The 18,126-nt window shown below is 49.5% G+C and overlaps 1 protein-coding gene across 1 annotated transcript in view; it reads right to left on the bottom strand.

The window, feature by feature from the left end:
- Positions 1–18,126, bottom strand: part of TMEM132B (transmembrane protein 132B) — a 900,530-nt gene that overhangs the window by 558,535 nt on the left and 323,869 nt on the right. The window contains exon 2 of the mRNA XM_085633641.1: positions 511–1,393. Within this exon, the coding sequence (XP_085489767.1) occupies positions 511–1,393 (883 nt within the window). The remainder of the gene's footprint in view (positions 1–510; positions 1,394–18,126) is intronic.

Below are 18,126 nucleotides of genomic sequence, written 5' to 3'. Positions count from 1 at the left end.
GGGCAGGGCAGGCCTTTCTATGCTGGTCTTGGATGGTGTCCTTTGTAGGCTCTGTATGGCTCCCTCCTGAGGAATGGATGCTATCAGGACTCGCTGGACCTCCCCAACGCCTCCTTGGAGAGTGAGCACTGACTCCATCTGGTGGGAAGGGCGGCCCAGAGACGGAGCTTGTTTCACCCGCCTGGACCCCACCCCAGGGTCCAGCAGCTGGAAACCTACCCCACCCTACCCAAGACTTGCATTGAAGTGTGATCTCTAAACCAGCTTGATAGGGCCCCACTGCGGCCTCTTAGAGGGATATTAAAACTCAACCCCCTCATAGCACTACAACGGAAGGATATTAGCTGAAAAGATTTTGTTAAAAGGAACAAAGAACACTAATTGAAGTGTTGAATTCTTTCAGTTGCACAATAGCCAGTCGAGACAATTCCTTACAAATCAATATTGAAGAAATCGATCTAATACATTTCATGTTTTTGAAAGTAGGGAAAGGAGCTTGAAATCGATTACCTTATTGTGAATTGATCCACACTCAGGTCACCGGTTGAGGACACGTGGAATGTCACTGTCTCCCCTTCTCGCACAGGATTGGTTGGCACATGGATCACAATGTTGGGGTCCTGGGTCAGAGCCGACATCTTGAGTGGACCCTGGTTGGGGTACACAACCACACTATCAATCCTCTCCATTGGGAACAGAGTCGGCCCCTCGCTGTGGCCCGGACGCAGGTTGTTCTGCCACTGTCCTTCTTGGGCCGAGCAATCACCACCGCCATCGGCTGCATACATGAAGTGGTAGAGGTCCACCGGGAGCCCCTCTGGTGGGAGCGTTGGCTGCTGGTCATCCGACAGCGAAAAGGGGGAGTCGAAGAGACCAGGAAAGAGCTGCAGCTCGGCCACACACAATCCCAGATCGCCTTTCAATCTACAGCTGGCCGCCACTTCTCTGGTCTCCAGCGAAGCCACCACCCTCACACAGGGCAGTATCTCCATGGGGTGGTCCTCCCAGCCCCTGCCCGCGATGTAGAACAAAGCCTGGACCGTGGCTCTGCTGGAGTACACTGCGCTTTCAATGATACGTGACTTCAACTTCCAGTTAAAGGTGAACTCATTGCTGGAACTGAACGCGTTTGAAGGCAACATGAGCTCCTGTGGGAGAGCTTGTTCTACCCAGTAGGGTCCATAACTGGCGTTTAATGCTGGCAGCGTCCTGGCTTTGTAGATATAGATGGATTCCACTCTTGCCTGCAGGCTGGAGTTCCGCGTGACATCCTGGTTGGTCTCCTTCAGGAAGAAGGACGCGTCTGCATTGAGGATTCCACATGTTGATGGTAGATATACGGGCAAGGACGAAAACCTCTGCAAGCCATCCATCAGGCCTCGGCTCTCCGTCACTGCCAAAGAGACAAGAGCAAGTGGTCAGTCTTCCAGTACATCAACAATTGAAATGTTTACCTCCATTCACTTCCTTAGAGACACAGCTGAGTTACACTTCAGGGCTTAGAAATCTGCACTTCACACAACTCAGGAAACACAATCATTCCCATAGGGAGCATTTAGATTAGCTTCTCATTCTCAAACTTCTCTTTGAAGAGTTAAATCTGATCCCACAAGAGCATCAGAGCTTTTTGCCTTATTTTATGAAAGATGATGACAGCCCTCGAAAAACTACAGAGACAGCACCACGCTGCACGAAATAAAGAAAATGGGAAGTTTGGCGTATCCTACATTTCTGAGGACATAATATGTATACAGGTGCCACCCGTGAAGTTTCACCTGAAGCAAAGCGAAATACAAAACTAACAACAAATATAAGCAAATAAAGATGTTGATTGATATCAGGTAAAATCAAACATTCATTGTATATTATGCAAAGTTCTGTAACTTCTTCCACAGCAAAATAAAAAAATCTACAGCAACTTCGAAGAACAATTTGACCCCAAAAGCCTCATAACCAAGATGATCACCATCCACCAAGACAAACACCTGACCATATGGAAAGCACTCACTGAAGAGGCACTACAGCAATCATCTAAACAGTTCACTCTGAGGACCCATACCCCACCACATCCACAACATGGGAGGACCACTGATCAGCAACATCTCACTTACATCAGCAACACCTCCATCAAATACGCCACCCTCCCAAAAGACTGGAAACAGGCTGCAGTCAGAGCTCTCCACATAAAACCTTCGCTGACCCCACAGATCTGAGCAAAGTCCAACCCATCTCTTTGCTTCCATTCCCAGCCAAAGTGCTAGAAAAGGCCATCAACAAACAACTCAACCACCACCTCTAACTCCACGACCTACTCGACCACTCTCAGTCAGGTTTTTGGAGAAACCACAGCACAGAAACAGCGCTCATTGTGGCCACTGATGACCTCCGCACAATATAGGACCAAGGAGAAACCACAGCCCTCATCCTACTCGACATCACTGCTTCTTTCGATACAGTCTTCCAGCACCGCCTCGTCAGAAGATTGCACAACAAAGACATCCACGGACTGGCCCATAACTGAATTTTCTCCTTTCGCATGGGAAGAACACACTGAGCTCGACTACCACCCTACACACCGGAACTCAAGAATCTGACCTGTGGAGCTCTCCCGGGTTCATTGCTCCGCCCAACTATGTTCAACCTCTACATGACACCGCTCTCTAACATCGTCAGATCACTAAGCATCTCCATCCTATCCGACGCCGATGACACCCAACTCACCGTATCTTTGAGCAACAAGTCCACCATCACCAGAACCAACTCCTCCAAGTGCATGATTAGCACAGCAGACTGGATGGGAGCAAAGTGCCTGACACTCAACTATGACATGATGGCAGTGCAGATCTTCTGGAACAAGAAGTTTCCCTGAGACTCCACCTGGTAACCATCAGAGGTCAAAGCCAATCCCACAGCAACCAAACATGCAAGAAACCTGGGACTCATTCTAGACAACAAGCACGACATGACAGCACAGGTCAACGCAGTCTGCTCCTCCTGCTTCCATAGACTCTGCATGCTCCGCACGAGCTGCAAGTTGCTGGCCTGGAATAACAGAGGCACCATCAAGCAAGCCATCATCGCAAGCAGACTAGACTATGACAACACACTCTACGCTGGAATCTACAATCATCTCCTCCACCGACTCCAAACAACGAGGCACCCATATCACACCACATCTCAGAGAGCTCCACTGGCTCCGCATATACAAATGTTAAAAATTCAGACTCCTCACGCACGCATACAAAAAACTGCACAACTTTGGACCTGCATACCTTTACAGCCGCCTTTACTTCCACCAATCACCCAGACACCTGCACTCAGCCTCTCTCCCACTTGCACCTCCCACAAAGAACGGGAGGTCTAGCAGTCTCCTCCATTGCACAAAGGACCGGGAACGATCTTCCGCAACACATCAGAACCTCCTCCTCATTTACTGAACGCTACAAAAACTTGATGACCTGGCTCTTCGACTAATGCCTGGGGCCAACCCACATCCCCTTCAGGGTCGGATTAGGACATAAATAGGCCCGGCCATCAAAATAAAAGTGTCCCTCATTGGTGAAGCTTATAGCAAAAAAATTGTAATATCAGGGAAATGAACAGTAAAAAACAGGCCACCTAGCCATAAAACTGGCCCACAACTTCTAAGATACTGGCACACACAGTGATCTGTCAGACCAGCCCATAGGCACTGCCTGATTGCCCTGTAGGCCAGTCTGACCCTGCCTACGTCTCTGCTCCAGTGCCTGGATACGCTACCGGGTGATTAGCCGCACTAGACAAATCAACATAACAATCAGAATGGATGTCGTCATTGCAGTTGCAAGGAAGGCAGCTGGTAAATTTAGACTATTTATTGATTTAAGAGAGGTGAACAAGAAGAGCATTTTGGAGGTGTAGTTTCTAACGTGGGGGAGATGTTGCCACTATAGGAAATGCAAAATCTTTTTTTTTGCTACGATCAAGTGGAATTGAAAGAGTGATCCAGATGTGCGCCAGCGTTCATCACCTCAGAAGGGCTCTTTGTGTTCACTTCCATGCTGATCAAATTAGCTTCCCGAGCAGTGGGTTTCAAGAGAATTATGGATTCTTTCTTAGAAGGAGAAAAAAGTATTGTGCTTCTGCAATATCATGTTTTAACATTTGGAGGGGATCATCGACGTGAGCAAAGTTTATTCGACTTAGGAAGTTTGATCTGGAGTTGAGATTTTCAGAGATAGCATCAAAGACATCAATGAGCGAGACCATTAAGAAGCATCTTCGGAACTAACGAAGATCTCAGACAGGCGTTTATCGATCAAACAGAACATTCTGCTAAAGGAACTGAGTAGTTGAGTTCAGTTACAGAGCAGTTGTCCACACTTCTTTAGAAGCAGCTGGACAAGGTTTTTACATGGGTGATATTTAAGTTATTGCCACTGATGGAGCCATTTCCTTGTTTCTGGACGATTTCTAAGATATATGGTAGCGCTGGTGAATCACTTCTCCCAATGGACAGGAATGCGATCTACCACAAAAAGGATTTAAAGAAGGTAATTGGCTTTATGGGATTAATGTTCCAAAAGATAGATGGATCTCCCTGTTTTTGGTAACCAGTGATCGTTTTCTATTAGAGTCCAGGAAGACTGAATATTTTATAAAGGAACACAATGCGACAGCCAAATACCATCCGGAGTGAAGTTAGCCTGTAGAGAGGTTAAACTGACCTCTAACAGGGGGGCACAGGGACAGACACAGGACAGATCTGCCCTCACTGTAGAACCGTTTTGGTTTTGAAAAGAAGGATGTGCAACACCATTCTTAGCCCACAGGATGTGGCAAGAATAAAATATGTGATTGAAGGTGCACTGCATTAACATGTTCAAGCTGCATAGAACCATCTGAGGATTCATGCAAAGGGAATGCTAGCAGGGGGGGAGCTTTCTGTTAGTGATTAGATAAAAAGCAACGGTCCTGATGGAATGCATAAGAAACAATTTAAGGGCTCATAAGGATGGCGGGAGGCTCGCCACCGCCAGCCATGCGGTGGCGGGCCCCCCACCATCTAATTGCCTATTTCCCACCGCCACATTAGGATGGCGGGGGGAATCATTCCGCAAGGGTGGCGGGCGCAAAGACCGCCCGCCACAGGCAATAGTTACGATTGCCTGGCGAAGTGGATAGGACCAGGGAAATGGTGGCGGTGCCTAGCAGGCACAATGCTGGCGTCAGCCAGCCTTTCCATGGAGCTGGAACTGCCATGGAAAGGCTGGCGGGGGTTGGATTCGGGGGCCATTGCGGGCCCCTTCTGTGTTGTGGGGTGCACTGAGGGGGTACCCATGGTACCCCCCAACATTTCCCAGCCCTAAGTGGCAGGTAGTGCAGGGAAATGCACGACATGGCATATTGACATTGCGAACGGTGCTGCAGCCAGCAGCACCGGCCACAATGTTGAATCCCCAGGAATCACCCGCCATCCTGCCGGGCGCATTGTAATTCCAGTGGTGGGACCGCCGCATGACTGGCGGGCGGTCCCAACCACCGCAAGTATGGTGGGCGGACCTAATGAGCCCCTAAGTTCTTGGAACATTGCTGTGCTGTTGAGTATTTTTTAAATGTTAGTAGAACACTAGATAATAAAGCCCGACATTCTAACCACCTTTGTTTGTTTTTAAAAAGGGGGCATACCCCTGCGCAGCCCAATATGAGATGGTAAAAAAGCTTGCATGCGTAAAGGGCGTAAAACATTCAGTTAGAAGTATAAAAGCCCCCGAAGCACCTGGATAACCAAGGAACCGTCAGAGACGAATCTTCAGCTCCGATATCTTTTCGGTGACCTCTTATTTTTGATGTGTTTTCTTGGGTGTGATTGTTTCATGAATGGGGAAGTGTAGTTACTTGGAGTGAATATGTTTGTGTGTGTGGTTGGTTGTCGGTGTGTGTGTACTTCTGTGAAGCATGACTCCTGGTAGAATACATGGGTATGCACCGGGGAATTTCCAGATATGTCTGACATGCCTCTGTACATGCTACAACATCCTGCAGAAATCTTATCCGCCATATTTGATCACAGCAGATTCTCCTCTGGTTCCATTTCCGCTCTCTGAAGGGAACGCCGTCCATTTCCATGCAGTCACCACACGTCACTTCCATGAAATACTATTTGTGTTGACTTTGCAGCGTTGCTACATCATGAAAAGCCAGGAGCGCAGACCAGGCTGACAACATATAGTGAAGGACGGACTGACCTCTCAGCGCTAGACTGCAGAAAAGGCAACACCCAGCGCCTGCTGTGTTCTGTCAATGAGCGAAACACGTGCCAGGAGCTGATCCGTGACACCAGTATTGATAACAATCAGGTGCATGGCACAAGCAGGAGAAATGCGCCCCTTGTCTCCTTCCTTGACAAGTGCTAGAGTGCTGCGCAGTTTAGGGAGTCGGTTCTACAGGTCCCTGTTCTACCTATTGTGGTCACGTGACAGATGAAACAGGGTCCCCCGAGACAACCGGTAATGGTGGTTGGCTAACTACCTGTACACAAGGACCGCACAGTGCACCTGGACTGTTCACAAGGACCGCACAGTGCTCCTGGACTGTACACAATGACCGCACGGTGCACCTGGACTGCACACAATGACCGTACAGCACACCTGGACTGTACACAAGGACCGCACAGCGCACCTGGACTGTACACAATGACCCCACAGTGCACTTAGACTGTACACAAGGACTGCACAGTGCACCTGGACTGTTCACAATGACCGCACAGTGCTCCTGGACAATACACAATGACCGCACAGCGCACCTGGACTGTATACAAGGACCACACAGCGCACCTAGACTGTACACAATGACCACACAGCGCACCTGGAATGTACACAATGAACTCACAGTGCACCAGGACTGTATACAAGGACCTCACAGTGCACTTGGACTGTACACAATGACCTCACAGTGCACCAGGACTGTACACAATGACCGCACAGCGCACCTAGACTGTACACAATGACCGCTCAGCGCACCTGGGCTGTACACAATGACCGCACAGTGCACCTGGACTGTACACAAGGACCACACAGCGCACCTAGACTGTACACAATGACCACACAGCGCACCTGGACTGTACACAATGACCTCACAGTGCACCAGGACTGTATACAAGGACCTCACAGTGCACCAGGACTGTATACAATGACCGCACAGTGCACCTGGACTGTACACAAGGACCACACAGCGCACCTAGACTGTACACAATGACCCCACAGCGCACCTGGACTGTACACAATGACCGCACAGCGCACCTGAACTGTACACAATGACTGCACAGCGCACCTAGACTGTACACAATGACCACACAGCGCACCTGGGCTATACACAATGACCGCACAGCGCACCCGGACTGTACACAATGACCACACAGCGCACCTGGACTGTACACAATGACCGCACAACGCACCTGGACTGTACACAAGGACCACACAGCTCACCTGGACGGTACACAATGACCGCACAGCGCACCTGGAATGTACACAAGGACCGCACAGTGCACCTAGACTGTACACAGTGACTTCACAGTGCACCTGGACTGTACAAATGGCCACACAGCGCACTTAGACTGTACACAAGGACCGCACAGTCACCTGTACTGTACACAAGGACCGCACAGTGCACCTGGACTGTTCACAATGACCACACAGTGCTCCTGGACTATACACAATGAGCGCACAGTGAACCTGGACTGTACACAAGGACCGCACAGTGCACCTGGACTCTACACAATGACCGCACAGCGCACCTGCACATTTACATTTACAATGACCGCACAGTGCACCTGAACTGTACACAAGGACCGCACAGCACACCTGGACTGTACAAAATGACCATACAGCGCACCTGGACTGTACAAAATGACCATACAGCGCACCTGGACTGTACACAATGACAATACAGCGCACCTAGACTGTACACACTGACCTCACAGTGCACCTGTACTGTACTCAAGGACCTCACAGTGCACCTGGACTGTACATAATGACCGCACAGCGCACCTGGACTGTACACAAGGACCACACAGTGCACCTGTACTGTACACAATTACCTCACAGCGCACCTGGACCGTACAAATGGCCACACAGCACACCTAGACTGTACACAATGACCTCACAGTCCACCTGGACTGTACACAATTACCTCACAGCGCACCTGGACTGTACAAATGGCCACACAGCACACCTAGACTGTACACAAGGACCGCACAGTGCACCTGTACTGTACACAAGGACCGCAGAGTGCACCTGGACTGTACACAATGACCGCACGGTGCACCTGGACTGCACACAATGACCGTACAGCACACCTGGACTGTACACAAGGACCGCACAGCGCACCTGGACTGTACACAATGACCACACAGCGCACCTGGACTGTACACAAGGACCGCACAGCGCACCTGGGCTGTACACAATGACCACACAGCGCACCTGGACTGTACACAAGGACCACACATTGCACCTAGACTGTACACAAGGACCGCACAGTGCACCTGGACTGTACACAATTACCTCACAGCGCACCTGGACTGTACAAATGGCCACACAGCACACCTAGACTGTACACAAAGACCGCACAGTGCACCTGTACTGTACACAAGGACCGCACAGTGCACCTGGACTGTACACAATAACCGCACAGTGCACCTGGACTGTACACAATGACCGCACAGTGCACCTGGACTGTCCACAATGACCGCACAGCGCACCTGGACTGTACACAAGGACCGCACAGTGCACCTAGACTGCACACAATGACCGCACAGCACATCTGGACTGTACACAAGGACCGCACAGCGCACCTAGACTGTACACAATGACCTCACAGTGCACCTGGACTGTACAAATGGCCACACAGCGCACCTAGACTACACAAGGACTGCACAGTGCACCTGTACTGTACACAAGGATCGCACAGTGCACCTGGACTGTACACAATGACTGCTCAGTGCACCTGGACTGTACACAAGGACCGCACAGTGCACCTGTACTGTACACAAGGACCGCACAGTGCACCTGGACTGTACACAAGGACTGCACAGTGCAACTGGACTGTACACAAGGACCGCACAGTGCACCTGTACTGTACACAATGACCGCACAGCGCACCTCGACTGTACACAAGGACCGCACAGCGCACCTGGACTGTACACAAGGACTGCACAGTGCAACTGGACTGTACACAAGGACCGCACAGCACACCTGGACTGTACACAAGGACCGCACAGCACACCTGGGCTGCAGAAGTTGAAAGAAGGTCATAGAAGAACAGCTCACCACCGCCCTCAGCAAAACCCCTCCACCGACATCCACGGGCGCTAATACCTCAGCACACAACCTCCATCAATAGATCTCTAATTCGGTGTTCAGACAGAATATCGAATTGGAAATATTGTGATTCAGAAGTATTGACAGCAAGAATATAGTGGTCAAGAATATCGACTTGGAGGTAAGAAAGATCGTTTAGAAAAATATAGAAATCATTAATATCCTTTGCAAAAATATAGTTGTTGAAAATATCGATATTTTAATTCGTGTTTTATATTTTAGTTTATATTTTAAATGTTTGTGATATATGTTTTTTGTATAAGTATTGTTTATGTTTTTTAATATATGTGTTGCAATTTTAGTAGGTGTCAATTTTATTCTAATTAAATTTTACTTTTTTTAGTTCCTCAGCCGGTTTGGGGTTTATAGGGGAAGTAATTTAATTATAATAAATTAATAATAATTTTTTTATGTGTTCAATTTAGATTTTATAGTGTTCATTGTGGGAAGTAATTTATTTGAAATTCATTATTAATTGGTTGTTAATTAATTGATAATTAATTATGGTGATTGTGTAATTTTCTTAGGTTTAGGTTGTGAGGTTAATAGGGGTAAAGTGTGGGAAGTAATTTGTTTTTGATTAATTAATAATTTGTTGTTAATTTATATTAATTAATTGATTGAAAATTAATTATTGAATTGTGTAATTAATTTTAGATGTGGGTTAAGGGGTTTATAAGGGTAAAGTGTGGGAAGTAATTTATGTTTAATTAATTAACCATTGGTTGATCCTCAATGTTAATTAATTAAGTGAGATTTAATTAGGGTAGTAGTTTATATTTTTTAGTGTGGGTTTTTCTTTTTTAGCGGTAAAGGGTGGGGAGTAAATTATTTTATTTACTTTATAATTATTTTGATATATTATTAGTTTTATTAATTGAAAATAATTTTTAATTGTGTAATTAATTTTTTTAGTTTAATTTTACAAGTGCTTTGAGGGAATTATAGGGGTAACGTGTGGGAAGTTTATTAATTTTTATGAGTTTTAATTTGTTTTTGTAATTAATAATGTTTCGTTAATTGGTAAATATTTATGTTAATTATGCAAGTAAATCTTTTATGAAATTTAGTTGTGGGTTCGAAATAAAAAAAGTACATTTTTGATCCTAATTAATTTCTAATTAAAAATCTTTATTTGTTCGAAAATTAGTAGGTATTTGTCATATGCATTTAACATTATAATATGTTTTTTATCATGTGTAATATTAAATATATTTGTATTTTAATTTTTAACATATTTAGATATGTTTTTATTTATGGTGTAATTATTTTTTTTTTAATTGAAAATCAGCTCAAAGAACATCAGCTCAAAGAACATGCGGTGAAACCCAAGTACCCCTTACAATGATAGAACTACCATCTGGGTCATTGTCATTCTTCTGTGAACCTATGTGTGCTTTAGCCGAATAATCATTTACTCCAACACAACTTTCAAATAGAAACCCACCCTTCCCAGTAAAAGCCCCCCCAAATAACTCAACCCCCCTTCCGTCCCCCGAACCCCATCCCCCCCTCCCGGACTCTACATCTTGCCCAAGGCCCCGCCAGTTTTAATGTCCGTCTCCATCTGGAGTCCCTGTAATACGTAACAATCTTAAATATCGGGGACATGTGACCTCCCTAAACTCTGAGGCTAAGAGTGATAAAAAGGGCTGCCATAGCTCCCCGCATCTGTCCCCCTCCCCTGCCATGGTTAGCGCTAGCTTTTCCATACCCAGGACATACCACAATCGGTGGAGCCAACCCACGAAGGTCGGTAGTTGAGGTGTGAGCCAGTGCGCAAGTATATTTTGTATAGCAGAACCTAGCGCGATGGCTACCAATCTGCCTCTGCGTGAGCGTAATGGGTATGTCAGAGGGTTGGGTAGGCCCAAGATCACATAAGCGGGGAAGCGCGGTATCTCTGTCTCGAAGTGCTTATCCACTTCATCCAACACCCGCTTCCAATAAGATTGGAGGTGTGTGCAATCCCACAATATGTGCGTCAGACTACCCAATTGACCACAACCCCTCCAGCATGTCGCCTCCCGACAGTGGTCCATCGCATGTAAGCGCTCCGGTGTATAATACCAATATGTCACTACTTTCGTGAGAGTCTCCGTGAGCCCCATGTGATATGCCGAGTGTCGTGCCCTGTAGTAGATGCCCTCCCATTCTTTATGTGTCAGTGTTCTTCCCAGCTCTCGTTCCCATCTGAGCCTGTTCGAGTTATATGTGTGTTTGTGTTTAATCTGCAACTGTTTATAAAGATCTGAAACTAGGTGTTTGTCTGATGTGCGTGTGATAAGCCATCGCTCGTAAGGGAGGAGGCGCCTCTCTGCCCCCAAGCGGACCCGTGGCTGGAACGCCCAGTGTCTCACTTGCATATACCGTAACCTCTCTGTCTCTGGCAGCCCCCAAATCTCTCTGCATATGAACGAACGAGTTCACCCCTTCCGCTCCGCAAACATGACACAGGGACCGACAGCCCGCTGCGTTCCAGCTCGCAAAGGCGGCCTCTGCTAGTTCTGGGGAGAAATCGGGATTGCCTAGCAGCGGGGTAAGCGGGGACGGGAACGATGTGAGTTCGTGTGTGAGATTAGTGGCGTCCCATACCTCCAGAGGGACCCGCGTAATATAGGAGGCATATAGGTTAGGCGGCCGGAGCGCCTTGCGTAAGAAAGGAATATCCTGTAAAGGTCGCGCAGCCACCGCCTGATCTTGGAATAGCCAATGTTTCTCGGATTCCCATCTACTCCACTCCACTAGATATCTCAGCTGAGCTGCTTGAAAGTAGAGTCCCAGATCTGGGATTCCCAATCCGCCCGCTTCCGGAGCCAAAACCCCCAGCGCCCGTCGCATCCGCGGTTTCTTCCCGTTCCAGATAAACCGGGCCAGGTCTGACTGTGTCGTTCGGATCCATCCCACCGGTGGACGGAGAGGTATAGTGCGGAAGAAATAGAGAATCTGTGGAAGGATGGTCCTTTTGACCGCCGCAATCCTACCCAACCACGAAAGTGGATAATGCCGCCATCTGTCGAGTTCCCGACGGACCCTGTCGCGTTGCTGTGCATAGTTCGTCTGTACTATCTTAGAAAGCGATGGGGCCAATTGGATCCCTAGGTATGGTATTGTGTCCGTTGCCCACCAAATGGGAAGCCGGGATTGCAAATGTTCACCAGTGGACCGTGACAGCGACAGGTCTAGGGCTAAGGATTTCTCTGCGTTCACTTTGAACCCGGCCGCTCGCGCGAAAACCTCCAAGTCTGCCCAGCATGCTGGAAGGGCGGGGCCCGGATCAGATAAGGATAATAAGACATCATCCGCATATAGACTGATTGTGTGGACGAAGCCCCCAAACCGGATTCCTGTGATTTCCGGGTTTTGTCGCACCCTCTGAGCCAACGGCTCCATATAGAGGGCAAAGAGAAGGGGGGACAACCGACATCCCTGCCTTGTGCCCCTCTCAATGTGGAACCTGGAGGATGTGCACCCGTTCACTCTAACAGTAGCTGTGGGGTATCTATAACAGTTGAGGATATGCGTGCGAAATCGGTCGCCTATTCCAGCTTTTTCCAGTACTTGCTCTAGAAATGGCCAATGTACCCGGTCAAACGCCTCTTCGGCATCAATGGCTAGCATCATAAACTCCCCAGGGACCCGAGTAGCTTTTTCTATAAGATGCAAAATCCGCTTAGTGTTGTCAGACGTCTGCCGCTCATGGATGAATCCTGCCTGATCCGGGCTTGTGAGACCAGGCATAAGAGGGCCAAGGCGAGAGGCCAGAATCCCCGTATATAACTTAAGATCTATATTAAGGAGTGATATCGGGCGGCAAAGGAATTGAACAGCTTGGTGAGGATCGGGGCCAACAGGGAGCCAAATTTCTTATAAAAGAGAGCGGGAAAGCCATGAAATGGCAGACACCACTTCCTCCGTTTGGATGCTTCTTTCTAGATGTTCGGCCTGCTCAGGTGATAAAGCCGGTAAAGCGATAGAATCCAGAAAGGCATCCCCCTCAGAGCGGGCCAGCGGGGCCTCCGCGTACAGAGACGCGTAAAAGTCGCGGAATGCCTCTGCAATATCTCTATCGTCTGTTGCTGTCGAGCCATCTACCCGAGAAATCAATTTAACACCCTGTCGTTGACGAACCTCTCTGAGCTTATGAGCCAAAAGGCACCCACACCTGTCCCCACCCGCATAGTAGGCATGTTTCAGCCTCAGTGCCGCAAACTCCGCCCTGTCTTAGTCGAGCGCTGCCAACTGTTGGCGAGCCGCTTTGAGTTGTCGCCATACTCTCGGGGCTCCCGTCCGCTGGTGTATCCGCTCCAGCTCTCGCACCTGTTGCGTAAGCTCTTCCCGTTTGCGTCCGCGATCCCTATTGTCTGCCGCCGAAATCGAGATGAACTCCCCTCTAAGGACTGCCTTCAGCGCTGCCCATTGCGTCGCCAGCGAAGTGTCTGTGTTGTCATTATGTGTGCGACACTCATGAATGTTACGCTTAATGCGTTGAACCACCTCTTCTCGGTGCAAGAGAGCATCTCTGAGACGCCACACTCTAGAAGGATGTGATGTGGGTGGGAGAGTGAAAGTAGCGGTCACCGGAGCATGATCCGATAATGACACCACCCCTATGTCAGCAGGTGTCGCGAGCGCCCTCATCGGTGCAGAAACTAATTGATGATCTAACCTGGCATAGGTCTTATGCGCATTAGAATAAAAGGAGTATTCCCTGTCCCGGGGATGCAGGGAGCGCCAAAGGTCGCCTAGCCCTAAATCTTGCAAACGCGCAAGCCCTTCCGCAGAAATGGCCCCCGCTTGGTGTGAACGCTGACTGGATCTGTCCTGAACGTTGTCGAACACCAAGTTAAGATCCCCCCGAGAATGATATGGCAGTCTGGTGTAGTCGTGGCTTCTGTGAGCGCAGAGTGTAAGAATCGCTCAGATCCCTCATTCGGGGCGTAGATGGAGCTAATAGTGAATGGTAACCCCCCCCAAGGGCAAAATTATAGGTCAGGAGGCGTCCCCTGATCTCGGCCACCCTATGAAGGACCTCCCCCCGAAACCGCTGCGCCACTAGTATCGCCACCCCAGCTGTCTTAGTAGGCCCGGAAGAGAAGAACTGGGTGGGGATCCTCCGAGAGCTAAGGCGATGGCAGTCGCGTGCTAGCAAGTGGGTTTCCTGCAGGAGGCAGAGATCCGCTTGGGAGTTTTCTAGGTATGATAGGACAGCCTTACTCTTAACTGGGTTATTAAGACCCCGGACATTCAGGGTCAGTATTTTAAGTATAGTGGGTGACATGATATATATCACATGGGGGACACTGCAGCGGTAAAGCAGCATACATTGCGGCTCTGGGCTTTCCGATTTGTAAGCGAATCAGGGACACAGGAGTGCAAGTGGCGATTCAGGCTGTAGAGGGAAGGCGGGCATGGAGCCCCAGTCCCTCTCCCCACCCTACCCCAACAAACCCCTTCAAAAACAAAAAAAGAAAAACCAATACAATAAAAACTGAAAACATATAGTCCGTCACACGCCTGCGACTGGTAGAGAGTCATTGGGGAATGTCCATCCACCGTCGAAGGAAGCCTCCCTCCCGCCGAGGATCCAGATGTAATAAAAGGAATATCTCAGGTACCGTGCTTGTCCAGATCAGCCACTCTGAGAACCTGGAGGATCTGTTGACGCAGCTTCCAAGGCCGACAGACGGCCCTTTGTGATCTCCGCAGCTGGCGGTTTCTTAAGACGGCGTCTACAATCCTGCTGACGCCAACGAGGCCCAGCATTTCCCGCACCTGACGTGGAGGCCCCTTCTCCGCTTTCTTCCTCCGGGAGGTCCACCCCCAGCAATTTGCCGGCCTCGGACAGAGAGCGCAATTGGTACAGTTTGTCATCTTTACAAAAGACCAAGCGGAAGGGGTGACCCCAGCTGTAAGGAATGTTATTGTGCTGAAGGTACGCCGTGATGGGTCTGAACAGGCGCCTTTTTTGTAGCGTGAGGGCGGACAGGTCCTGAAACAACACCGGTCTGTGATCACAAAATTGTAAGGGGTGCATACGGTGTGCCTTTTGCATTATCATCTCCTTGGTACGGTAGTCCTGCACGCACACCAAGATGTCTGACGGGGGGGCCGACGGTGCCCTGGGGGGACCCACCCTATGCGCCCGATCTATCCCCAAATTCGTGTCCTGCGGGCGCTCTAGAATGTGATTGAATAGCTCCCTCGCATAGGAGAAAAGATCCTTCGAGTCCTCGTCCACTTTCACGCCTCTAATTCGGATGTTATGACGACTATAGCGGTTCTCAAGGTCATCAAGATGTACCTGAAGGTCCACCTGTTGATCATGCAGCCGGATGATCTCCTGCTGTAGATTTGCGATTTCCTCGTCCTTTCCATCACTCTTGCCCTCTAGATCCGCCACTCTTTCGCCAATAACGTCTATATCGCGGCGGACTTCTTTGAGCTCAGACGTGAACTCTTGTTTGAAAGTTTGGATGTCGTCCCGCAGCGCGGTGAACATTGACTCCAGGAAGGCCTTAGTGATAGGCTCCGAGCCCCCTGCGTCCGGTCTCCCCTTTCCGGATCCCCCGGCGTCCGCTGTCATAGCCATCTGACCCCCCGGGGACTTGTAGAACAGATCTTTAATATTTTTGTCCTGTCGTTTCCTGTGTGTGGACATAGCGCAGCCCGCAAGGCCCCGCGCGTGTCCCGTAGAGATCCTCCCCACGGGGCCCAAACCCAATCGAGGACCGGCAGGAAGCCCAAGGTCGGAGGCCCCCGCCTCTGCTCAGGGTGAGCCCGATGTGTCCAACAGCTTATGCGTTTCTGCCCCCTGGCCCCGTAGGGGTGTCTTTAATGCTGGAAGGCGATCAGCCTGCGTTTCCAGGCCACTTTCACAGGCTCTGGGCTATCTTAAGTCCTCGTGCCCCCCTCTGCGGGCAGCCTCTAATTCTGTGCCGTCTTGAGGCCCAGTGCTCGTCGCTCACACTCCCAGCGCCTCAATCCGCCCCTTCCACCGTGCAGTGGGGCCCAGCACAGCCCCACCAACCAGGAAACCCGGCCGGACACAGAGAAACGACCCCCAGAGGCCCCGCACCGGCCCCAGTTCTATCTGGTATGCTCCAACTGCCACCGAGGGGAAGCAGGGCATGTCGCAGGTCACAAACCCGGCTGCAGGCTCCGGAAAGGCGATGTCTCCTCCACTGGCACCCGCCTTCGCGCTCTTCCGTGTTCTGCCGCGCTAAGGCCTGCTCCGCTGATCGTAACCGTCTCCAGCCACGACGGTCGACTCCCGCCTTCTAGTCCAAATGGGCCGCTAGCTACAAGCCCCCGGCCCCCATGAGAGTCGCACCAAGTGTCCGCCGTTCCCAGGGCAGGGGCACCACCTCCTCCGAGCCCGAGGGAGAATCACTCACCTCAGGCCCCACTTTGGCGATTCCAGGCCCAATTGCGCGGGGCTCCCCCGTGACACAGAGCCGTCCGGCCCTCCGTGCTCCCCGCCGCTTCTCCTGTAGGCTCTATGCGGGGGGGCCGAGCTCCTCCCGGTCTCGCTGTCCTGCAAGGAAACACTGGGACCAAATCCCGGCTCTCTATGCGCCAATGATCCCTCCGTGATCCGCCCCTTCTCCGGCGCCGCTCTCGCAGTTCAGGACAGCGGGCCAGACCCACGCAGCCGCAGCTCCTCTCCACAGGCTCCCGGGAGCTCCCGCACCACTCCAGAGATCGCTCACCAGGGCTCCCGCAGCTCACCACCCGCCCCGGGCACCGGGGCCTCCGTCGCTGCCTCCTCCGGTCCTCAGGCTGCTCGCCAGCACTGCGCTCTCCAGCGCGGCCTCCACAACGCCGCCCTCCGCCTCAGGCGTCTCGCGGCCAAAACAGCTCTCGACCTCCGGGCACCACCCCGACCTCGATGATTAATGGTCGCGGGTCGCTGGGGATCAAAATCTTGGCACCTTCAGCGCTAATAACAGCCCATCGGCCGGTGCTACCTCGGACCCTGGCGGGAGCTCAGGAGCAAGACGTCTGCTCACACCGCCATCTTGGCTCCGCCCCATTTGTTTTTATTTATTTTGCTTTTTACATATTGTTGTTGTTAATATTGTTTGTTTTTACTTTTGAACTGACTGGAGTGAGAATATTATTTGTTACCCCTTTGCAATCCACATTTTACCTACTGTTGCACTCTTTGGAGTGGGAATAGTAAATGTTATCTTGCCACTATCCAACACTTTCCCTATTGTTGCAGTCACTAAAGTGGGAATAGTAATTTTTACCCATACGCTATCCAGCACTTTCCCTACAGTTACAATCACTGGAGTGGAAATAGTAATTTTTACCCCACCGCTATCCAATGCTTTCCCTACTGTTGCACAGACTGGAGTGAAAATAGTAATTTTTACCCGTCCACTATTCAATAATTTTCATTCTGTTGCTCTCACTGGAATGGAAATAGTCATGTTTACCCTTTCGCTATCCAGCACTTTCCCTACTGTTGCAATCACCAGAGTGAGAATAATCATTTTTACCCCTCCGCTATCCAACTTTTTCCCTTCTGTTGTATTTATTGTGTTGTGAAATGTACGCTTTATTTTTGTTGTAATAGTTTAATGTTTTAATTAATAATACAATATGTTTTTTACTTGAAGGTATTGATATATGTATATATTTTATTTTTATATAATTTAAAAGTTTAAAAATTAAATAAAGATAATAGTTAACAAATTATATGTATATGTATAAATTATTATGTTTGTGTGTTTATATTTTTTTCAAATAAGGTATATTTTTA

This window comes from Triturus cristatus, chromosome 11, assembly GCF_964204655.1.
Source record: "Triturus cristatus chromosome 11, aTriCri1.1, whole genome shotgun sequence".
Taxonomy (NCBI): Eukaryota; Metazoa; Chordata; class Amphibia; order Caudata; family Salamandridae; genus Triturus; species Triturus cristatus.
The sequence above is the reverse complement of the archived record's forward strand: the minus strand, read 5'-3'. Positions and strand labels throughout refer to the sequence as shown.